General features: G+C 45.7%; 1 protein-coding gene across 1 annotated transcript in view; it reads left to right on the top strand.

Moving 5' to 3' along the window:
• NUP155 (nucleoporin 155) overlaps nucleotides 1-24682 on the top strand; it is a 111760-nt gene extending 87078 nt beyond the window's left edge. The window contains exons 27-35 of the mRNA XM_068250597.1: nucleotides 2432-2536; nucleotides 2811-2965; nucleotides 4043-4172; nucleotides 12105-12218; nucleotides 14233-14353; nucleotides 15469-15579; nucleotides 20548-20684; nucleotides 22522-22628; nucleotides 24114-24682. Of these exons, the coding sequence (XP_068106698.1) occupies nucleotides 2432-2536; nucleotides 2811-2965; nucleotides 4043-4172; nucleotides 12105-12218; nucleotides 14233-14353; nucleotides 15469-15579; nucleotides 20548-20684; nucleotides 22522-22628; nucleotides 24114-24255 (1122 nt within the window). The 3' untranslated portion in view covers nucleotides 24256-24682. The remainder of the gene's footprint in view (nucleotides 1-2431; nucleotides 2537-2810; nucleotides 2966-4042; nucleotides 4173-12104; nucleotides 12219-14232; nucleotides 14354-15468; nucleotides 15580-20547; nucleotides 20685-22521; nucleotides 22629-24113) is intronic.
• The last annotated feature ends 589 nt before the right edge of the window (nucleotides 24683-25271 follow it).

The following is a 25271-nucleotide window of genomic DNA, read 5'->3' on the forward strand; positions in this document are numbered from 1 at the left end:
CAAAAAAAACAAAATTGCATTCTACCTCTTCTTTTTACATTTAAAGGAATACTTAAGCCAACTGAAAAAAAAAACAGTTTCACTTATCTGGGCCTTCTACAAACTTCCTGCAGCCGTCCTGTGCCCGCGCCAGTTCTCTACGAACCTCTGTACCCCCGCCGCAGCTTAGTTTCGGTTTCACCAACTGGGAGTTGGAAGGCCACTGCGCCTGCGCAGCCCTGACCATGTGTATCCTTGCTCGCGGTCATGTCCGCAACAGCGTCCTGCCCAGAACACTGGATTTTATAACCCTACTTTTGTGGCCTGCCACCCACAAAGATGGCATGCAGATAAGGGCTGCTGTGATTAGCAGTAGCAATGAGTAAACAAAAGCTTTCATCAACGGTGGGGGACATGCGCCACACATCTTCCTGCTAATCAGGAAGTAGTAAGAGGAAGAGCTGGATACAGAGCAGCCCGGCAGCAGTCAACCTCCTGCTTCCATAAATCTTACTTTGCAATAAAGGTGGGAGCACAGAGGGGGGCCTGAGGAGATAGGAGGAGGAGTCTGGTCCCCTTCCCCATAGCTGAGTCCCTGTGTGCCGCTGCTCACCCCTCCTTCACTGCGCCTCACCCGCCCATAGAAGCACGGCTGCGGTATTCCCTGACTCACAGGACATCCAATTCACCACATCTGTACTGAAAACATGACAAGTTGTACCTGTGAATTAGATCAGTGACACAGATATCACCTGCAGGTGGCGTCACAAATCTAGGAAAATCTTTTACCCTGCAGTGAAATTTTAACAAGAGATTTAGGCCTTGATTCATCAAGCCTTATGGTATCCATTATCAACAGCTCGGTAAAATACCGAACTCGATAAGTTGATTTCAGGATTCATCAAAGTTTGTACACAGGAAACACTGGTTTGTACACTGGTCTATGCAGCGATGGTGTCAGCGTTTCCTCAATTCTTGCTATTATTCATCAAAGTTATCTACAGCTGTTAGCGAGCATTCGGTAAACATTTGGTAATGATGCAATAAAACAAAAGAAAGGGCAATTCATGAAAATGAAAGTGGGCGTGGTTTAGCGTTACATGTAGGATTAGTTATCTCCTTCAATGCACTGTCGTTATTCCTGTCAGATCATTGCTGACAGAGAAGATGGAGCCATTTGAAGTGTTTATGTATCAGCTGAGAGTGATTCAAAGGCGCAGAAGGGCAAGAATAAGGTCTAGAACCATATCAGTTTGCAAGAGAATGGATTTGTTTGCTATACCAGGGCATGTGCATTTCTCTTGAATAATCTTTTAAGAGAACACAGGCAGTGGCAGGGTTAACTAAATTGCTAGCTGCACTATATTTTTTCAGAAAAGGCTCCTATCAAGCCGCAGCTGGTGAAATTGTGGTATTGTCCCAAGCCACTTCCAGAATCCTGGTCCAGGTGTCAAGTCCTATTCAGAATGTTGCTATGTGGTGTTCAAAGGACTGCCTTTTTACCCACAATTTCATGGGAATCTTATGGCCTTGTGTTATATTACCGCTGTAAAATGGAAATATCGACACATTACCGCATTGTTATCGATATTTTATCAAAGTCACACCGAATGTGGAAAAACCTTGATGAATACAACTAGAAATCGATAAACTTCGAATTCGGTAATTTAACGAACTGGAAAAAGTTATCGCAAAGACAATGATGAATCAAGGCCTTAGTATTGCCTTTGGCATCTGGGTTTTAATTTTCACGCTTTCTGCACACTGAATCCATTGCAGTGCGCATGCGGCATATCACAACAGTTTGCAAAACTGGCAGCTCACATTGACGTGCAGTGCACAGTACCTCACCACGAGTCATTTTAAAAAGTGGGCACAACGTTCACAGTGTCCAGTACCAGACAGTTCAGTCTGCGTTACTACAACGGAACACTACATACCCCTGAGTGTACGCGACACAGCGAATACACGGATTGTGGAATCATTGCAGCACGCTGTTATGTGGTTATACATTGCATCGTACCACAACGCAACATGCCTATGCTTGATTCACACTCCATGGAGCAAAAACTGATCCAATTTAATTTTCATACAGATCAGTTTTTAACATCGGGCATCATCCATGCATTTAGTTCCATTACCGGTTGCCACCCGCTCAGTATACCCACGATGGATCAGTTTGAAATCTATTGAAAATCGATCTGATGGCTTTTTTTGCCATCAGATTTCCATTAGGGCCAATGCAAAATGATAAGCAATCTCATCAGATCGACCTAGACTTTCCAGCCTGCAAGATCGATCGAAATCGGCCACAGATTGGTCGATTGGTCAATCGATTTGCAATCGATCGGCCAAAAATCTGCTGAGTGTATGGGCCCCTTTAGTGTGACGTAACCCTAATCTAATCAGTGATCAGAAAATCACAAAGGTCCATGTGTTTTTTTTTCCGCAGTTTGAACAAATGCTGAAGCTTGCTCAGCATTCCACTGATGAACTCTTCAGCATTGCCCTATTTAACTGGCTGGTGCAGGCTGATCTCACAGACAAGCTGCTGGAGGTGAGTGGGACTCCAGCCCTTCCTTCTGTCTTATGTATGCATCACCATCATTCTCTTCTGCGCATGTCTGCGCCCCCACTTTTGTGTGTCCCTCTTTTCTGTGTGCGTCTCCACCCCCTCTTCTGCTTGCATCTCCGCCCCCTCTTTTACGTGCGTCTCTGCCCCTTCTTTTGCACGCTCCCCACCCCCCTCCCCTTCTGCGTGCATTCCCCTCTTCTGTTTACATCTCTGTCCTCCTTTTTTGACACCATCCTCACTCTGCTTTATCCTCCAGCTGAATTCTCCTTACCTGGAACCTCATCTGGTGCGCATGGCCAAGCTGGATCAAAACAAAGTGCGCTATATGGATCTACAGTGGAGATACTACGAGAAGCACAGAAACTTCAGCAGCGCAGCCAGAGTTGTGGCCAAGCTGGCAACCATGCCCAGGTAGGGACCATTGGTAAAACAGAAATGGCAAATCACTCAGTCTAGCTAATATCAAGCATGTGAGAAGCACAAGAGGTATGGCATTAAAACACACAGCAAACTTTAACGGGACTCTAGTCTAAAACTCGCATGAAGCCAGCCGATACACACAACACCTCCAAATTTTATGGGGAGGAGGGGGTACCACAGATGTGTGGACAAGCCTTGAGTATGTGACATTATTAAAAAAAATAAATCACCCTGCTGTTTACACATTCATGACAGCGTGAGAGGGAACGTGTGAGAGGACCATACCTACGGGGTTATGGGAGAACAGTATTCTCCCCAGCATTTTTTTCCAACCGGTTGGCATGAAATAGTAGCCGGGTGGGACGAGATGAGAGAATGCAGGGCCAGTACTTCTCTGCACCACTCTGCTTAAAGCAAAGGAGGAGGTGAGCTGATGACAGACGGGTGCTCGTCAAATCTAGCCAGGTGGAGCGCCCGGCTAAAAGAGCCCGGGGAGAACACTGGAGAATGTAGAATGTACCGCGAGCTGCTAGCTGTCCAACGGCATTTTAGCCAGTAGTAAAACTGACTCATAATTTTAGCCAGGCAGGTACACGCAGCCCGGAGTACCGCCTCCATAGGTCGTTCCTCTCACATGCACGCTGTCATTAATGTGTAAACAGCAGGGTGATTTATTTTTGTAACTAATTCTTAACCCTTCACTATCCCTTCTATTAACATTATCTTCAGTATAAATCTTTTTTTAGTTTTATTTTTTATAAATTTCGCGAGAGTGGTCCTTTCATAAGATTCACTTTAAGGCAGTGATCTGCAAACTTGGCTCTCCAGCTGTTAAGAATCTACAAGTCCCACAATGCATTGCACGGGAGTCTGACAGCCACAGTCATGATTCCCAAAGGAATTGTGGGACTTGTAGTTCCTTAACAGCTGGAGAGCCAAGTTTGCAGACTGCTGCTTTAAGGCATGGTGTTAGATTGACTGGAGTGGAATACAACACTTGGTATCTTCATTGTACTTTCCGCTGTTCTGATTAAAGAGCCTGATGGTGTGATTCTGTCCCCCTCCCAGCACAGACATATCTCTGAAGCAGAGGATAGAGTATTTATCTATAGCCATCCTAAGTGCCAAGAGCTCAGCTGGCAACTCCGCTCTGCCTGCTGATGGCGAGTTTCTACATGAGCTGGAAGAGCAAATGGAGGTAACGTTTTACTCTATATAAATGTATGTTAGTGAAAACTGTAAAAAATCTTAGATTATTCACTTCAACTCCATATATTGCAAGTTTTCACATATAGCCTTATTTCAGCTTGCTTAATTTTATTATGTACATATAATGCTGGGGATATACGGTACGTTTCTGTACCGTGTATCGACCAGCTGATAATATTCAGCTGGCCCGATCAAGCCGCTCTACCCCCGCCCGCTCGATTCCCGCCGGCAGACAATGGCAGGGAATCGAGCGGCTGATGAGGACCGCCTGTGGGGACGAGCGGGAATCGATCCGCGGGGACGTGACGGGGGTCGATCCAGAGGCTAATCGGCCGCCGGATAGACCCATGTATGCCCCAGCATAACACATAACCATTGCACTGCATCTCTAAGCTTTGTGTAACATGAGATTTGGGTGCTGCTAGCAAAGAACCATGTAATGATAGGGCAGTATTAACCTCCCTAGCGTTCTGGACGAGCTGAGCTCGTCCAGAGACGCTAGAGGGCAAGAGGGCAGCGCTCAGGCCCTGGTGGGCCGTTTTTTTTTTTTTTTCAAACACGCAGCTAGCACTTTGCTAGCTGCGTGTTTGCTCATATCGCCGCCGCTTATCGCTGAACCGCGTCTACCTGATGCAAAAGAGGGCCCAGAACGGGAGTTCCTTATGGGCGTGATCACCGGCGGTGATCGGGAGGGAGCAGGAAGGGGAGAATCATGTAGTTAGCGCTAGGCTAGCTACATGATTTAAAAAAAAAACGGAGGAAAAAAACCTCCCACGGCCGCGGGAATCAGAACGCCCACCAGGTTAACCAGTTGCTGCTGTGTGCTATAGTTGTGAGGCACATTGGGAGCAGCTGCGACTAGGTAGTGTCAATTAAAGGACAACAGTAAACTAAAAAAAAAAGTTAGATACAAGTGGAGGGAGAGTTCTGGATCACTTAGAGCCTTTCCTTTCCTCTCTGCATCTTCACATTGCACCACTGGGCCTCCATTTAAATCTTCCAGCTGTGCCTCCTCAGAAGTACTCTGGTCTCCAAGCATTTCCGAAGATTAGCAGCTCTGTACTACACATACACGAGTCTGCAATACAGAGCTCGAAGGCCTCTTCGACATTAAAGTTGGAAGCTGGAATGAGGGGCCCAGCGGTGGAACCGATGGGATGTAGAGAGGACCGAAAAGGCTCTAAGGAATACAGAACGTTCCCTGCTCTTAAAGCGGATCTGAGATGAAAAACTAACTATAACAAGTAACTTGTCTATATATCTTATCTAAAGTTTAGATAGTTTACACAGTAAATTAGCTGCAAACAGCTTCAACAGTTTGATTATTTATTCCTGTGATACAATGAGGGCAGCCATGTTCTGTTTGTCACAGGCTGAGGGCTGGAGATGTTATCAGCTTACCTGTGTGTTAATTCAGTCCCCTCTCCTCCTCCCCTCTGCCTCTAAAATCAATGGCTAGTAACCTCCTCCTGCCCAGACTGAGCTCCTATAAGCCCTTGCTACAGTGCCAAGGCACAAAAGGAGCTGTGGGCGAGGCTTGATTAGTTTATAGGGAATTGGAGTATTAAAATAAAACAAATAAATAAGTATTTGGCTTGAGGAACGCCCTATAAACTATACGTAAGGAACACAATTATGCAATGAGTAAAAATGTATCTCGGATCCACTTTAAGTATCTTTTTTTATTTTAGGTTACAGTTGTCCTTTAAATTTCTATATGGCCCTAATGGTAATCGGCAGATGGGGGTGTTACAGTCTTTTGCCAGTGAATTAGTAACACTGGCCTTGGTTGTATGCAAAATGAGTATCTGTTAACTGTGCTCACAGCTCTAAATACATGAGGTGGTGCAAGGGCGTAGGGCCCGTGGTCGCAGCGGTCGCCTTGGCGACCGGGCCCGGCTCCTGAGGAGGCGGGGGAGGGGCCCGGGGGGCCCATCTCCGTTTGGAGGGCCATGCGCCCGTTCGCGCTGGTAGGAGGGAGCCGCAGCCGCGGGGAGGGCAGCCCGACCTCTCCCTCCCTTCCTCTCCCCGGGCCCCCCCCCTCAAATGCAGAGTGAGCGGCTCACGGAAGCGCTGTAGGCAGAACTCACCTCCCTGCGTTCCACTCGCCGCTGATCTCCTTTCTGGCTGGCTCTGCATAGATGTTGTTACACACGCAGCTTCCGGCTAAACAGGAAGCTGCGTGTGTAAGCATCTATGCAGAGCCAGCCAGAGAGGAGATCAGCGGCGATTGGAACCAGGGACGGAGTTCTGCCTATAGCGCTTCCGTTAGCCGCTTACTCTGCATCTGAGGGGGGGGCCCGGGGAGAGGAAGGGAGGAAGAGGTCGGGCTGCCCTCCCCGCGGCTGCGGCTCCCCCCCCTCCATTATGGGGACAGGCAGCTACCTAATCTATCCTGGGGGGCAGCTACCTAATCTATCCTGGGGGGCAGCTACCTAATCTATCCTGGGGGGCAGCTACCTAATCTATCCTGGGGGGCAGCTACCTAATCTATCCTGGGGGCAGCTACCTAATCTATCCTGGGGGCAGCTACCTAATCTATCCTGGGGGGCACCTACCTAATCTAACCTAATCCTGGGGGGCAGCTACCTAATCTAACCTATACTGGGGGGCACCTACCTAATCTATCCTGGGGGGCAGCTACCTAATCTATTCTGGGGGGCAGCTACCTAATCTAACCTATACTGGGAGGCACCTACCTAATCTATCCTGGGGGCAGCTACCTAATCTATCCTGGGGGGCAGCTACCTAATCTAACCTAATCCTGGGGGGCAGCTACCTAATCTAACCTAATCCTGGGGGGCAGCTACCTAATCTATCCTGGGGGGCAGCTACCTAATCTAACCTAATCCTGGGGGGCAGCTATCTAATCTATCCTGGGGGGCAGCTACCTAATCTATCCTGGGGGGCAGCTACCTAATCTATCCTGGGGGGAAGCTACCTAATCTATCCTGGGGGGCAGCTACCTCATCTAACCTATCCTGGGGGGCAGCTACCTCATCTAACCTATACTGGGGGGCACCTACCTAATCTATCCTGGGGGGCAGCTACCTAATCTAACCTATACTGGGGGGCAGCTACCTAATCTAACCTATACTAGGGGGCACCGACCTAATCTAATTTATACTGGGGGCACCTACCTATCTAACCTATACTGGGGGCACTTACTTATCTAACCTGTATTGGGGGCACCTAGCTAGCCTATACAGGTGGCAACTAAACTGGCTACCTATATTGGAGGCACCTACCTAACTAACCTATACTGGGGGCACCTACCTATCTAACCTACGCTGGGGGCAACTATTCTGGCTACCTATATTGAGGCACCCACCTAGCTAACCTGTACTGGGGGCACCTATCTATCTAACTTATACCGGCGGCGCCTGCCTATCTCACCTATACCGGGGGCAACTATACTGGCTTACCTATGCCTGACTACCTATACTGGGGGTACCTATAGCTGGCTATAGGGATTTTGATATGTGTGTGCATCCGTCGGGTGTTGTCGGGGGAGGGGGGGCTGTTGTTGCCGAGGGGGGGGGGGGGGGGCCCACATCCAGATTCCGCATCGGGGCCCAGAGGTTTGTAGCTACGCCACTGAGGTGGTGCACAGTTAGGAAAGAAATAGGAAAGTAAATGTCCATTGATATGTGTCCACAGCACAACATTCCAGATCCGGACCAAAAGCCACAAAACGAATGAGACAAATTGATGGGGTGTGAGGTATAAGGGGCCTACACTCAAGACATGTATGTGTGAAATCTTCACCACACTCTTTGAGATGCGACTCACCCAAATGAAGACCCAAATTACATTGGTCTTTTCAGGCCTGTGGGGTATTTAAGAGCCTCCACCCGCCACAGCAGCTTGTCTCCTTCTTTGGCTTTAAAGTGGACCCAAATTAAAAATACAAGATTTCAGAAATAAAATCTATTTTCTAACTTATAGTAATAAATAGCAGCCTTTTTTCAGCTGCATGATGACAAATATAAAATATTTTACATTTTATTAGAGGAACCCCTCCCTTCCTTTCATATTGCCGGGACAGAATCCAGCAGACTGGTGGAGGAGATAAAAAACAAAACACAGGCTGCTACTGATGTCACAGGGGAGGTGATCTCAGCTTGTGTGAGATTTCACATAGACGACGCACCTGTGAGGGAGGGTAGCTGATGACAAACACACCCATGATCTAAAACCTCCTACTAAGCTCAGAAGTAATGGCCACCTGTATAACCCTAGTTATGAAAAGAGAAGGGTGAAAAGCATACACTGAAATGCTCATAGGCTTGAAGGAGTGTTTATTTATCTTTGTATGTGTCAGAGTGATGCAACTAAATATTTTGAATTAGAAAATTTTTTGGTTTGGGTCTGCTTTAAAGGACAACTGTAGGGGGAGGCTACCATGTGTATTTCCTATTAAACAATACTAGTTACCTGGCTGTACTGCTGATGCTCTGGCTCTAATACTTTTAGCCATAGACTCTGAACAAGTATGCAGCAGATGAGGTGTTTCTGACATTGTCTGACAAGATTAGCTACATGCTTGTTTCTGATGTTATTCAGGCACTACTGCAGCCAAATAGATCCGCAGGGATGCCAGGTAACTGGTATTGTTTAACAGGAAATAAATATGGCAGCCTCTAATATACATACCGCTTACATAAGCGGTAAAGAATGCTGCTGGTAGAGTTTGGGAATGGGCTCTCCCCCCCCCCATATGCTGACCCTGGCGGGCACGGCCTCCAGGCATTGCATCACATGTGGTTCTTTCTAAGCCACCACGCTTGTTCCTCCCCCTTGCCGAACTACACCACATTTTTCTGCAAGTGACCCTGCCTACATGTTTTGTCATAATATGACTGACTCATCATGGGCATGGATCACCTGCAGTTTCCAGATTCTTAAAGGACAACTGAACTGAGAAGAACACGGAGGCTGCCATATTTATTTCCTTCTAAACAATACCAGTTGCCTGGCAGCCCTGCTGGTCTATTTGGCTGCAGTAGTTTGTGAATCACACCAGAAACAAGCATGCAGCTAATCTCGTCAGATCTGACAATACTGTCAGAAACACCTGATCTGCTGCTTGCTTGTTCAGGGTCTATGGCTGAATGTATTAGGAGGCAGAGGATCAGCTGGATAGCCAGGCAACTGGTATTGCTTAAAAGGAAATAAATATGGCAGCCTCCATATCCCTCTCGCTACAGTTTTCCTTTAAATGCATGTACTGACTCCTCCCACTATAGGACTTAACTCTATCCCGTCTGTGTAAGCAGATTGAGAGAGCTGCTACAGCCAAGAGCATTCTTCTCCCCACTTATCCTGCCCTCCATTTGACAATACTGCTGCAACACTCTCCAATCCACCCTGCCACGTCACCCACCCCTTCTGCCGCATGGGTACAGAACTCGTCACTTGCCTGCAGGCTAACGATGCATCTGTACAGCCTCTTCCCTGAAATATTGACCCGAGGGATAAGGTTCCAATCCCTGCTGGGCAACATGCCTCATACTGTGTGCTCAAGGCTTAAGAGTTATGCAGTGGAGCAGTTGTTAAAGATGTATTCATCCTATGCATGCAAATCTCACAATCCCCTAATGCTGCTTTAACCCCCCTGGCGGTATGAATTTTCCTGATTTTTAGGGTCTTTTTAAAACATTTCAGACCCTAAAATCAGGAAAAAATCATGAATGATCAGAATGCCTGCAGCAGCCCCTGCTGTCACTCACCTCCCTGGGCTCCAGCGCTGCAGTTTTACCTCTTGGTGGCGCTGTAACTCTGTAGTGAGATCACCGACGGCAATCTCACCAGATCGATTCAGAGCTTCGGAGGACAGGAAGGAGAATGGCTACCAACGTCTGGATCCCCCAGGAGGTGAGTAAAAGCGCCCGCTGAGCGCTATTCTCTGCATAAAGCTCCTGGCAGCAGCTCAGGATTACAGCCAGGGAGTTTAAGCTGGCTACACGGTACAATTTTCCGTCAGATCGGCGGATCTATTAGATAATTTCCAACCGGTCTGATCAGATCCCAATCGAATTTAGGTACTTAAAGGGAACCAGAGGCCCCAGAAAGAAGATTTTATACATACCTGGGGCTTTCTCCAGCCCCATATGCACGGATCGCTCCCATGCTGCCCTCCTCCGCTTCCTGTATCCGGCGGTACCGGGTCCCGTAGTTTCGGCCAGTCGGCGGCAGCACGCAGACAATTGTCCGCATCACAGGGCCTCCCAGCATACCCGTACGCGTGCAGCTGCATACTGCGCAGCCGCATGCATAAGGGTATGGAGGCAGCCCCTGCTCATGCGGACATTTGGCCGCGTCCGCCGGAAGTGACGGACCCGGTACCGGCGATCCAGGAAGCGGAGGATGGCGACGTGGGAGCGATGCAGGCTTATGGGGCTGGAAGAAGCCCCAGGTATGTATGAAATCTTTTTTTCTTTTTAGGATTCCGGCGTCTCTGGTTCCCTTTAACGCAAAATCAATCGGAAAAAATTTGGACTGAGACGCACAGTGCATTTTCTTATCAGATCGCCGGTCGATCTGATGTAAAATTGTACGGTGTTTATGAGGATTTAGAACGCAACATCATCCTGGGCAAACACATCTGCCAATCCCATAATACAATCCTCCAACACAACTCAGCCTTTACCTGGGTCCAGGGATCAACCGGTAGCTTGACTACACCCCATGTTTAATTGCCAAGGTTACCAACATGTACATAGACTGAACCTAAACCATGTTTTAGAATATCTCAAATATTAAGCTTCCCCAAGCTGCAGGCTAAGCTGGTATAGGAGTTTTCCCAAGCCACCAGGTATAGTCATAGGCTGATGCCATGTTTTAGTCTAATAAAGTGTCTCGCATATTGAGCTTTTCCGAGCTGCAGCTATGCAGCCAATTATTTCTACAGAAGGATAGGATTGAGTTTATGGGCGCATTCTTGTGCTCTGGAGTACTGTTACCATGGCTGCAAAGAACTGAGCTTATTTCCAGTTTTGGAAGTACTTTAGCAGGCTGCAGATTAAAATGGATGGATTCTTTATTATGTTCCAAAAAGACTAGTGCTGCACCAGTATGGAGATAGTATAATATTGGTACATTTACTGATATTCTACCATTTCAAGTATTTATTTTTGATTGTAAAATATTGGTAATTGTTACCGATATTTTGCTGTAGCTAAACCTAACCCTACTCTCACACAGAACCCTCCCCTGACGCCTAACCTTATCTGTCTCCCTGCACAAAAACTCTCCTAACCTTGCAATGCAATGGTGCTGCTGGGGAGGAGACATGCTTGTGATTGTGTCCACTATTTTCTGTGTATGGATTCTGCTTAAAAATAGGGTCACGTATGATCTTGGGCTCAACACACACCATACAATCATGGTTGTTCAATCTTACCACTTTCATGTAATATAAGAGCTTATCCAATCAATCATTCAAGGTATTATCAATCTGTTGGCCCTTATACTACATAGATTTGGTAAATCTGTACAACCAAGATTGTATGGTGTGTGTTGAGCAAAGGTCACCTATGACCCAAATCGTATGTGTCCAATGCGGTTACATTTCTGCGTGGTGAGATTGAGAAGGTCGTCTTCTGTTCTGAGGTGAGGATTATGTCATACAGAAGTGTGTAAGAGGTTTGTCACTACAGATCGATAAAATTGCAGACATGTCTTTAGCAATAGGAGCTGACTTTAGTGCTGCATATGTGTGTATGACGCATGAAAAATGACATTGCTTATTTATACCTTCTGCTCCTGTAAATGTCTCCCCTCTGGTACTTTCAGCTTTCCAGTTGCAGCATATTAAAAAACATACCTAATTTTTTATTTTTTAATAAAAGTACTTCTCTAAACTTTTTTTTTTTTTTTTTAAACAAATAAGAAAACTTACCTAATCTTTTGTTGTCAGGTTGCAAGGATACAGCTGCACATCCAGGACATGTTAATCAGACGATATTCCCATCACCCGTCAGCGCAGGATGCTATTGTGCAGCTGGACACAGAGCTGATGGATGTCACAAAGGTAGGTTTTTTTCTTGAGCACTTGGGCATAATTTAGTCCTGAATCATTGACGTCATCATCATTCGCTGCAGCTTGCTTTATTCATAAAGCGCTAACCTATTACGCAACACTGTATAACGATTAGGAGAAACATTATACAAGGGTATAGAGACAGGCCACACATTACATGACAGAGAGGGTTAGTATACAAGTAAGGTAACATACACTATGTACAATGTACGAATGCAGCAGAGAAGTGAATCATTGAGTCCATTTGGTGGCAGAGTGGTATTATGCCAAGGGGTTAAAGAAGATCTGTGATGAATTTACATTAAAATAAACCTATTACTGTTTCCCCCATTATTCCCCCACTTCATTTCTCCTATTTTTGCAGCTCCCCGCTGCCAATAAATTACTTAATGAATAAAATATAACTTTTAAACCTTTGGGCAAGATGGCTGCAATTTAAAGTGCTTCCGGGTCAGTACACAGTCTTCCTGTACTGCTGTGTAGCTGAGCTGAAGCCACAAGAGGCAGATCTCCTCCCTGCTGTCAACCTCACTGGAGCAAGGTAGATCTTCCCCCTGCTAGCTGGAGCACACAGAAAGGTCAGTGATGACTCATCAGATGATGTGCAGCAGGGGGAGGGAGAGGCAGATAGCAGGGAGGAACAGCTGTTGTATTATCTGCCTCTTCCTGCAGCACAATATTAGTCTAACTAGAGGAATAATTAGAAAGGAGCAGGAAAGGGACAGCACAGTTGTTTCTAAACAAGACAAGGGAAAAAAGATTTGTACTTATGAAAGGAACATATCTCCTTTCATTTAAATTGCCTTTTGAAAAAGGGCCACAGAACCCTTTTAAGCGCCAATACTAAACATGGGGAAGAGAGTAATTTGGGCACCGTCAAGACTGATCACAACATACTATAAAAACACTGTAACCTCTTTGCCCACTATCCATGGCATACAGCATAACTCATCAGGAGGCAGCTGGTAAAGAAGCAGAGCTGCAAATCCATCCGTTTTTTTTCATGGATCGGAAAAGAAAGAACTTTTGACAGGGTAAGGGCTGGTTCAAATGGATGGAGTCTGTCGGCTTGTTTCATCACCGCCAAACACTTCTCTGCAACTGCACTGAAAAGTGTTTAGCCGGCCATACACTAGCCGATTACCCGCCGATCGACAGCAGATTCGATCACTGGGATCGAATCTGCTGTCACGTCGTTCACGCTAAATGCTAAATTTCGATATATTTTGTCCCGAAATAGATCGATCCCGTCGATCGCTTCGTGCGGGAAATTAGTCGATCGCCCGCGGGTAGGGAGCGCGTCGCTATCGGCGTATGATCGACGCAGGTATACATTACCTCAAGCTGGCTCACGGCATCTTCTCCGCATCACGGCAGGCATCCGTGTGTAACTTCCTGTGTCACTGCAGTGACAGCGGAAGTACAAATAGAGGGCGCTCTATGTGAACTTCCGCTGCCACTGGAGTGATAGAAAGTTATACGCGGATGCCGGATGTTGTGAGGCGGAAGGTGATGGGAGAAGATGGCAGCCGGGAGCCGATGCGGAGAAGATGCCCGGGACCAGGCTTCAGGTAATGTATGCGGGGGGGGGGGGGGGGGGGGGGGAGACGGAACAGGCTGAAATCGATTCACAATCTGTTTGCAGTAAAGGCAGCCATACGATCCCTCTCTGATGAGATTCGATCAGAGAGGCATCTGTTGGTCGAATCTGATGCCAAATCGATCAGTGTATGGCTACCTTTTGACATCGTGTTTAAGAGTTCTAGGGGATAGAATCTGGATTGACCGTGGTGCTTGAGAAAACGGCAGTAAATGCAGTGACATGAATTCATCTGTTACGCCGCAGTGGGTCCCTAGCGATAAATGTCAGCAGTCGCCTGTCTGAACCAGCTCTGAGGAACAACAAAAGTACTTTTATTAAATACTACAAGATTCAATATTAAATGAATGTTCTCACTCTCCACTCACTTTGACATTCAGTATGTAATCTGTTTGATTTCTCCAGTTATTTGCAGAATTTGCGGAAACATTCAAGCTGTCGGAGAGTAAGCTGGCCATCCTCCATTGTGCTGGCCACTCGGACCCCATCCTGGTGCAGAATCTGTGGCAAGAAATCATCGAAAGAGGTATTATAGCTACTGGTGGAGAGGCTTTAGCTCTGGGCTGAAGTGCCTTTTGAAACTGCAAATATGAGTTCTAGAATATGCCTTCATTTAGCTGTTTATCAGACGAACATGCAGGGGAAAACAAGAAAAAATGAGAAATTTAGACACTGAAGCGGAAAAAAAAATTGATATAATGAATTGGTTGTTTAGTACGGATAATTACTAGACAAGACAAATAACATTTATATTGCGCTTTTCTCCTGGCGCACTCAAAGCGCCAGAGCTGCAGCCACTAGGATGTGCTCTATAGCAGTGTTAAGGAGACTTGCCTAAGGTCTCCTACTGAATAGGTGTGGCTTACTGAACAGGCAGAGCCGAGATTCGAACCCAGGTCTTCCTGTGTCAGAGGCAGAGCCCTTAACCATTACACCATCCAGCCACTACTACAACACTAGTAGCAAAGAAAATATTCTCATTTTTATTTTCAGTTATATAGTTTGTTTGTTTTTTTAGAACATTGCATCATTCTCTAATATTTGCAGTTTACACATTAAACTCAGCATTCTAAATGATTTCACAAAGCAGGCTAGTGACCTTTTAAACTTTCCTCTGCAGAAAACAAAATACATTGACAGACAGTAGAGATATGCGTCTAAAATTGTTTCCAGTGCAAGAAGAGTTAATAAACTCCAGTTATCTACGCAAAAGAGCCACTTATCTCTCCAAAGTCGCAGAGAGCTCTGTCTTCTGAGACTTCGGAGAGATAAGTGGCTCTTTTGCGTAGATAACTGGAGTTTAACTCTTCCTGCACTGGAAACAATATTAGACTCATATCTCTGCTGCTTATGTTTTATTTCTTAGCTGTACTACACATACAAATCATTATATCATACGTTTATTTTCACTTCAGATTCCCTTTAACAATGTACTTTTCAAGAGTCATTTATTTTTCAGCCCTAGGGCCTTAGCAATTCATTCCTTACTGGTGTGATGACAGGAGAGTGAGATGTGTTCCTGATCACTGAACTCCACATATGATCATTGCACGGTGCTCTGTGTCTACAAGTTAACTACTGTACAGAATCATTTTAGGAAGAATAATTTGCAGCCATTAATAAATGATTTTGTTTTCTCAGAATTAATTGACAGCAGGGGAATTAATGCTGTGGATCGGATGCAAGCATTAAACTTGAAACTGACGGCGCTGGGCAAGATCTATGCCAGCAATCCTCGCTACTTCCCTTTAGGTGAGACTTAATATTTTAATTAGAAAAAGGAAAACCGTAATGTTTTGTTGAGTTTATAAAACGAGCAGTTGTGTGGTTTTATGTTTGTTTATTTGCACTTCTAATGGTCTGCTTTGCATTCACCACTTAATGCCATGGGCATTAAAAAGGCACATGCATTTGGCGGAATGGACATTTTATATAAACATTTTATTTGCACTAAAGGGACAATGGCCTCAATTCATAAAGCATTACCCCATTCGGTAATGCAGAAAACAGCAGACTTTACCTAGCACTTAGGAAAATGTCAATTCATAATGGCTGTTACAGCATGAAAAGCTGAAATTACTGAGCAGTGAGGTAAATTACCGACTTGTGCGGTAATTACTTCAACACGTCAGTAAATGTCAGCAAATGTCTATTCATGGAAACTAGAACATGCGGTAATAACCACGATAATTACCGCCACCATCTTAAAGAACAATTGACACCCATGCTAACCTAGAAATAAAAAAACACATATATAAGTAGATAAATACTACTTCTACTTACATAACAGATGTATTGTGCTATCCACGTAATGATTCTTTTGAATTTTATAAAGGAAAAGCAGAAAATCCTATTCTAGGCAGTGGCCATCTTGCCAAGCTAATGCTGACAGCCTATCCTTCCTGACTCTTGTCCCCCCCCCCCCCCCCCCCCTCCCTTCTCTTGCTCATCGTGTATTCATTAGCTGCCCTCCTCCCAGAGTCTTCAGACACTCCCACTGAGGTGTATACTAGTAACGGCACTGTCTTATCCTCCAATCTCTGAGTCACCTCAGCCTTGCTTGTAAACACAAGTAATCAGAGGTGTTTCAGATAAGAAAGCTAGGCAGGGAAATAAATGGAAGAGGAGGAATATATTATAGATAAAAATAACTCCCAGCATTCAACTCTTTGGCACTAGGGCCAGTGCCCCTAAAGTATGTGATAACTACAAACCATAACAGCAGAAAAAGTTTCGCAAGTCTTGAATGCAGGATTAGCATCTTTATCACTTAATACACTCAGACCAGTTACTGTTGAAATTTGATTTTTATGGTGACAATACCGCTTTACCAATGCGAAGACTGGGTATGTTGTGCAGGAGGAGTTCTCAGGCCCTGGTGGGCCGATTTGCATAATTTTTTTTTTTTGTTACACGCAGCTAGCACTTTGCTAGCTGTGTGTAACTTCCGATCGCCGCCGATCCGCCGCTACCCACCGTGCCGCGCAGCCCCCCCCTCTCCTGCCAGGCAGCGCTGAGGGGTGGATCGGGACTCCCTCTGACGTCATGACGTCATCCTGCACCGTCGCCATGGCGACCAGGGAAGCCCAGTAGGAAATCCCGTTCTGAACGGGATTTCCTGCTTACTCTGATCGGCGAAGGTGATCGGAGTGGGTGGGGGTATGCCGCTGCGCTGCGGCTATCATGTAGCGAGCCCAGGGCTCACTACATGATTTAAAAAATAAAAAAATTTAAGAAAAAAGTACTGCGCCCCCTCCTGGGCGATATAATTGTATCGCCCAGAGGGTTAAGGCTGCTTTCACAGTAAGACGTTACAGGCGCACGTTAGTGCAGCCTGTAACACAGCCCAACTCACAGCAATGATTAATCAATGGGCTGTTCACAGTGCCCACGTTGCATTACATTGTAACGCAGCACGTAAGTTGAAAGTGCTGCATGCTGTGCGTTATGTGCGGCTAAGCCGCATTAGACTGTGCGCACATGCTCAGTAGTGTTGGAGGAGGGAGGAGGTCTTCCCTCCTCCTCGGCCAGGCACATGGATAATTAATATTCACTGCACGGTGTGACGTGCAGTGTTTACTTTCTGGAGCGCCGCTCTGTGCGGCGATTGGCTGGCGGGACCACGTGATGCCGCATGCGTCCAAGGGTACGCATCACGGCATCACAGGATGCCAGAGTGAGCTGCACAACGCGGCTCACTCTGACGTCCACATCCAAGAGCACCAGGCGTTGCGTTAGCGGCATGTTATGCGACCATAAAGTCCCCTAAAACGCAACGTCTTGGTGTGAAAGTAGCCTAAAAGTGATTTGACAGCTAATCCAAGAGGTTATAGACAGATTTAAAAAAAACAAACAGATCTATGAAAAGCTTTGTGCCTCTTATATTACATGTATTATTATGTATGCTGTGTTTAAATACTTCATATTGTGTAGTTCCTCTTTAAGTCGGTCCACATTCAAGTCCATCACCTTGGCGTCAGCAACCTGAGCTTTCCATATCCTGTATGTGTTGCCTTTACCACAAGGGACTGTCGGCTTCCATCCCATGAGAGCTCATTTATAGCTTCATTAGCTGCAGATTTATCATCTCATGCAGGGTGTGCTATACTGGGGCCTGAGAATCCAGCCTGATCCAGCTGATTTCACACATTAGCTGCACAAGGATTTCCTTCTAAGTGGCTCAGGGTGATGATGCAGTTTTTCCCCTCTCCTGTTACTGCACTTATTTTTGTTGCAGGCGTCCTGCCGCTTGACTCCCAGGATTGATGTTGCTTTTAGGTCATTATTTGTCTGTTTATCTGAGGATGTGAACCACTCTATTAGTGATCTTTAGATCATTATTAAAGTTGGCCATACATCTGTTAATTATCTGTTCTGATGAAAATCTGTGTTGCCAAGAGTATGCCCAATTGACAGTTCAAAAAATTGGGGCCAGAAATTGGTAGCATGCATTGATTGGACATGGTGGAAAATCTCGGGCTGACATGCTTGATCAGGTGTTCCAAAAAGTTTGTCAGCACCTCCAAAAAAAATAGCTCTTTTAGATTAAAACATAGCTCTTTATTCAAAAAAGTCTAAAATCCATAAAAATAGATGGACATCATATGGGGCTGAGTTCCAGTGACAGCCCGCTCTTTCAGACTTCTCAGCCTTTCTTCAGGCTGGACAGTCCCACTGAGCTATTTTTTTGGAGGTGCTGACCAACTTTTTGGAATGCTTGCTGCCGTCCAAGAGGTACTCAAGGGCGGATGGTCTTAGCACTCCAGTTTCCTTTCATTTTGAAGCCGTGGGTGCTGATCACATTTTTTAATTTATGCTTGATCAGGTGCGCAGTGGTAATAGTGTGCGAATCCCTCGGCCTCATTCCCCCCCCCTCCCATCCCCTAAATGTAAGTGTTATCTCCCCAGTGCCATGAATTAATGCTTTACCTGTCCGGTGTCTGCCACTGTCTCCGCACTCTTCTTCTTTATTCCCCACGTGGTTACTGGCAATTGTAATGTCACATCCTCAACCCACGTGCAATACAGCACCAGCCACATGGGGCGTGATTGAAGAAGAGTGCAGAGACAGCAGCAGACACCGGACAGGTAAAGCATGAATGCACGAGGGTGGAGTACAACACTCGCCACGGGCCTGGGGGTGTATATATACACATGGGGGGTGACTGGCCGGGGGTCCGTCAGCCGTTGGGAGATCGACTGCCGTTTATGCCATGCACCCAATGGAGCCCTTGCGACTGAGATTTTCCAGCATGCTCGATTGATACTTGGGGAGCCTGGCATTCAATCAAACCGATTTGATCAGGTGGCCGTGTGGCAGCAGCGAGAACTAGATTTGATCATTATGATTGAATCGGCCAGATATCGATGCTGAAAATCAAGTCATGTTTGGCCACCCTTATAAGGGATTTTTAAGCCTTGTTCACACTAGAAATCGCTAGCGCTGAGCACTTTTGTAAGCCCTTTTCCCAGCACTTTGTGTGATTAGTGATTTTTCTAAGCGCTTTTGTCCGGTCATTTGAGTTTTTCTTTCTGTAGACAATCAGGAACTCTTTGACCTGGAACTGAATGTAACTAATGTACTATGTGCTCACAAAATCGCTTTTCAGAGCGCTTAGCAATTTTCCTGTACCTTGCATTGAAGTGCAATCGCTTAGGAAATGGTGCAGGACCCATGTTTGTGCTTGGAAAGAAAGCTCATCGCCCGTGTGAGAATGCTCACTTAGAGCAAAATTGCACTAGCGCTTTTAAAGCGATTTTAAAAATCACCAGCGCTTAAAGAGGACTTTCAGCCTAAACAAACATACCTTCATTAAGTTACATTAGTTATGTTAATTAAAATAGATAGGTAATATAATCTCTTACCCACCTTGTTTTAAAAGTACAGGCAAATGTTTGATTTCATGACGGCAGCCATCTTTTTGGTTGAAAGGTGACAGGGAGCATGAGACACAGTTTCAACTGTCCTGTGTGCTGATCACCCCTCTCAGTTGCTAGGCAACGTGAATAACAACATAGGAAATCCCATCATGCTTTGCACAGCATCAGGGGGAAAAAAGCCCGGGCAGTTTTCTTTGATGGGTGGAGCTTAGCTAAAAATGCAGCTAAAAATGATGTTTTGGTAAGAAAAACAAAGTTCTGATGCTGTGAAACTGAAACACCAAGCCTTTTCAGTTCCGCTGAGTAGATTTTTAGTCCGGAGGTTCACTTAAAAAAATAAATAAATAAAGCGAAAAACGCTCATAGTATGAACAAGCCCTCGTTCTATCTACGTTCTTAAAGCGGACCTGAACTCAGAACTTCCTCTATCTCTGCTCTAAAAGATAAGCAACAGCACAATAACAATTAAAGAAAAAACATTTATTTTTGTTACAACTGATACAAATCCTGCAATAAATCTGCAGTGTCTACTTCCTGCTTTCATGGAAGCAGGCATAGGGTTAACATCCTATGTTTAGAAATTAGTCACAGGTGAGGGGACATTAGACGAACTAAACTCTGTACATACATACAGGGTGCATTTCTCTGTTTTCCTTCTGTCATGTGCAAGAGTTCAGGTCCACTTTAAAAGACGCTCGACTCCCATCCGTTGCTACAGAAGCAAGCCTATGTTATCACAGTAGCAGAAACTTTAGTGAGAAAAAGGTCATGTTTGCCACTGCTTTGATTGTGTACGGGTTCATCTTCTATAATGATTTTTTTATTGTTGTATTTTTGCAGAGTTTTTGGTGCAGTACCTGGAGCAACAAGTGTGTAACCTGGGCTGGGATGTGGGCTACGTCACAAAAACCATGGAGGAAATTGATGTGTCTGTTGTCAGGCTGCTTGAAGTGTATGACCACCTCTTTAAGGCCAGGGTAAGCGTTTCCTCCATAACAGAAAGTAGAATCTATTGTGTGTGTCCTGATTATCCCATCCGTTTCAGAAGTTGTTTATATTGGCTGAGGCAGAGGGATGGAATCAAATGAGTTCAGTACATCGGCTATCTCCTAACATAGACACAGTCATAACCCGCAATGTATATTTGCACCTATTGGGTGCCAGGCGTTGATTTTGGGTGCCAGCACTCAGCTGTTCCATACTTGTGGCTCAGTAAGAGTGTGGCAGCTCTCAGGGCAGGGTGGTTGGTTTGGGTTCGGGTGCTTGGTTGTGATTGAGTGCAGGCCATCGATTGTTGAGCGTACTGCTGGTAACATGATGTGCCTGCACTCGGTTGTTATATAGCCAAGGCTTGTCCTCTCATGACGCAAGGTAAAACATTTGCATCAGGTGCAGAGATCACAGGGGCGGCATGTTTGTGCTGTGTTTACACTTATAGCATGCAGGCAGAGTAGGAGTAGCAGCAAGAGGAGAGCGAAGTGAAGGGGTAATCATTGGGGAAAAGCAGCTTCTTGTGCTGTGTGAGGAGGCAGGAGCGCAGCCGTGTTTCATTTGACTTGCACAGCAGAAGGGAGGAGGTGGCACTGCTGTCCTGACTGAGGAGGAATGGAGTGGCTAAGGGTGAGCAGTTTGTTTGTCACAGACTCACAGCCAGCCAGTGTGCTATTGTGTTGAGCTCCAGCATATCATGCGAGAATATTACATGAAGCAGAGTAAAATGTTGGGTGCCCAAGTAGTGGTCTGCTTATTCCATAGGCGGAGCTTGGCTACTGTAGCCGAGGTTGATCTATAAATAACCTTTGGCTTTGGATGAAGAAATTAGTTAGCCATAGGTGTAGGAGAGTTAGGAGAAGCAGACTAATTAATTTGGGCACCTGTGGCTAATGATCAATTTGGGCTCCGCTATAGGCGCTAATGCAAATATTGCCTATTGGGTGCCAAAAGCAGAAATTTGGATGTCCTTTAAACCGACGAGGCTGTTCAACCAAAATTCGACATTTTTGAAAATGTATAGTTTTCAAACTTAAAAATGTATAGTTTTTGAAATATAGATTTTTTTATATTTGTTATTTACTGTGCGGGTAGGGAAGTGGGATGCAGCTAAGGTTAGGCAGTTAAGGAAAAGGAGGGGTTTAGGGTTGGGCGTCAGGAAAGGGAGGTTTAGGATTAGGTGTCAGGAAGGGGGGTTTTAGGGTTAGTCATCAGGAAGGGGGGGTTAGGATTAGGTGTCAGGAAGGGAGGGTGGTAGGATTAGGTGTCAGGAAGGGGGGTTTTAGGGTTAGTCATTAGGAGGGGGGGTAAGGATTAGGTGTCAGGAAGGGGGGGGGGTAGGATTAGGTGTCATGAAGGGGGTTTTAGGGTTAGGTGTCAGGAAGGGGGGATTTAGGGTTAGGTGTCAGGAAGGAGGGATTTAGGGTTAGGTGTCAGGAAGGAGGGTTTAGGATTAGGCATCAGGAAGGGGAAGTGTAGGATTAGGTGTCAGGAAAGGTGGTTTTTAGGGTTAGGTGTCAGGAAGGGGGAGTTTAGGATTAGGCATCAGGAAGGGGAAGTGTAGGATTAGGTGTCAGGAAAGGTGGTTTTTAGGGTTAGGTGTCAGGAAGGGGGAGTTTAGGATTAGGTGTGTAGGAAAGGGTGGTGTTTAGTGTTAGGTGTCAGGAAGGGGGGTTTTAGGGTTCGTCATCAGGAAGGGGGGATTGGGGGGGGGTTAGGATTAAGTGTCAGGAAGGGAGGATTTAGGATTGGACATCTGGAAGGGGTGCATTAGACAAATTGCCAGCTTGTGTGCCATCTCTAACTGCAGTACACTCTCTCTAGGATCCATTCTGGAATAGGGTGAAGAAGCCATTACACCTTCTGGACTCTATCCACATACTGCTGTCCGGATATGTACAGGACCCCAACAGAGTCCCAAGCTACGAGAGGTGAGCAATCAACTGACAGCCAAGACATGTGGGGGAGTACTGTGCATAGGTCTCCTGAGAGGAGAGCTTCTTATCTTATAATAATACTCATATCCTCTTATAAGAGCTTATCTAATAATAATAATAATATTATTCATACACATTACAGTTTACATCAGTTTATGTATGATGTTAAAGTGGATTTAAGCCTCGTACACACGCCTGACTAAAGGCAGCGAATAACGAGCACTTGTGCTGATAGTCAGGCATGTGTGCAAGCGATCCACTCCCCACCCGCTGCATGACGTCACGTGCCGCACCACCATCCCTCCGGCCCTGCATAGCAACAGAACGCATTGTCAGCTACACAGCTGACACGCATCTGTATAGGTCGGCTCAGCCGTGATGCCCAAAGGGATCGGGTCCCGATTCCCCCGACGCGTGATATCAGTTGGTGTGTATGCATCTTTACAACCATAGAGATAGGACGGTATTAGTTTCCATGTGCCAAGGTGGAAATACATTATATTTTAAATTGGACTTGAAAAGCCAATACTCAAATTATTTGTCTTTAAAACAAACCTGAAGCCTGGTTAAAAAGAAAAAAAAAAAGTTATATACTGATTCACCCTGTAGTAGCCAGACGCTGACCTTAGGGGAGGCCCTGATGCTGGATTTCACTACTGGCACCTCTGAGGATTTGGAGACCGGGGGGCAGGCATGGTACGGAGGGGTGGCTTAGAAGTAGTAAATTGGATAGCACTGTCTGCAGTGGGGGGGCTGGATGGTGTAATGTTTAAGGGCTCTGCCTCTGACACAGGAGACCAGGGTTCGAATCTCGGCTCTGCCTGTTCAGTAAGCCAGCACGTATTCAGTAGGAGACCTTAGGCAAGTCTCCCTAACACTGCTACTGCCTATAGAGCGCGTCCTAGTGGCTGCAGCTCTGGCGCATTGAGTCCACCAGGAGAAAAGCGCGATATAAATGTTATTTGTCTTGTCTAATTTCTGCCGCCTTTAGCTGATGCATTACACTCGCCGTCCACGGAACGCCACTACTTCCTCCTTCCCTGGTCTAAAGAGGAAGTAGCGGTGTTGTGTGGAACGCAATGGCTACAGGCTGCGGAATAGGCAAGTTAACCCCCCTCTGCTGCAGGCAGCACTATCTAATTTAAATTTCGATGACGTACTGTAGCTACCATGACTACTTAAGTCCCAGCTACACTGTACAGTTTTCCATCAGATCACCCAGTGATCTGATAAGAAATTGCATTGTGTGTAGACTTACAAATTGTTTACGATCGATTTTGCATTGATAAGTACCCAAAATCGATCCCAAAGTTGGAATCCGATCGGACCAGTCGGATATTATCTAATAGATCTGTCGATGTGACGGAAAATTGTACCGCGTAGATGAAGTAGCCTGTTGTATAAAATGAATACATTTGCTGATTTCCTCCCACAGCATAGATTAGCACCTAACCTATTGTACTTGTCTCTTTCCTGTAGACGGCGGTTTAATACGGTCTGCCTGGATGCCATCGCTTGCTACCTGGTAGAGCTCCAGTCCATGGAACCGACCCCAGCAGTACAGACACGCATTGGAAACCTGAAATCATTGCAAGCCAAATTGGAAAGACTAGGCCCTTGATCATGGATTAAACAAGCTGCCACAGCCCAAATGTGAACTGAATAAAGGTCCACCCTGCAGCCCTTCCAGGATGAAACTGCAGCGGCCTCAGACTGTTTCCTCTGGACAGCATTGTGTGTGCCTGTAATCCTGTCTAGACTGAGTGCAAATATGAATGGAGAGATGGAATTGTCCTCAATAATCAGCACACTAAGTCTCGGCTCTGTCCAGCAGCATTGCCACCATAGTCTATTTTTTATAAATTTAAATTTGGTGGCAATTCTGCTCTGTCCCCGCAGACGCATCAGCTGTGCTCCGGTCGCTGCACTGCTGATGCACTGATATAATGTCCATAACACTGCCTCAGATCAATGCATTGTATTTCTGTTCATCTGGATTTCTATTGACTATTTTGACAATTGCTATAAATAATTTTACTAAACTCTGATCATTTCTGGAATCCATGAGAATAGTTTTCCTGTGCCAGTGAGATAGGACGGGTTCCTTCGCCAGTGCAACATCCAAAAATAAAAAAAGCCATAAAAATTGTAATGCACCACAAATATATTTTAACACCCCCCCCCCCCCCCCCCCTCCCCTTAAAATGGGTACCTATATGGTCTGGGTGATATTGCCTAACTGCCGTGCCATCAGGATTGTGGGAAGTTATTGGGTTTTGGTTTTGTTTTTTTACTACAGTTACAAGCTTAGCTTAGCATTCACATAACATAAAGCTTCATATTTCAGATAAGGTAAGGACACTATGACCAGAGTCATCAATGAGATGCAAGTAATTTTGAGTTGATGCAGGATTATGCAAATTTTTGCAGCCTGAAAATGGACCAATCAAATTTTACCACAGTAGGATTTGATTGGTTAATGTAAATTTGCATCTCATTGACCATGCCTAGTTATCTATCACATCTATCTTACAGCATGTATACGGTGTTCTTCTAAAGCTTAGTGTTACCAATATGTTGTATTTATATAGCACTGGCATCTTCCACACTGCTTCAGAGATTTTAGCCATGTCTTCA

Source organism: Hyperolius riggenbachi, chromosome 1 (assembly GCF_040937935.1).
Source record: "Hyperolius riggenbachi isolate aHypRig1 chromosome 1, aHypRig1.pri, whole genome shotgun sequence".
Lineage (NCBI taxonomy): Eukaryota > Metazoa > Chordata > Amphibia > Anura > Hyperoliidae > Hyperolius > Hyperolius riggenbachi.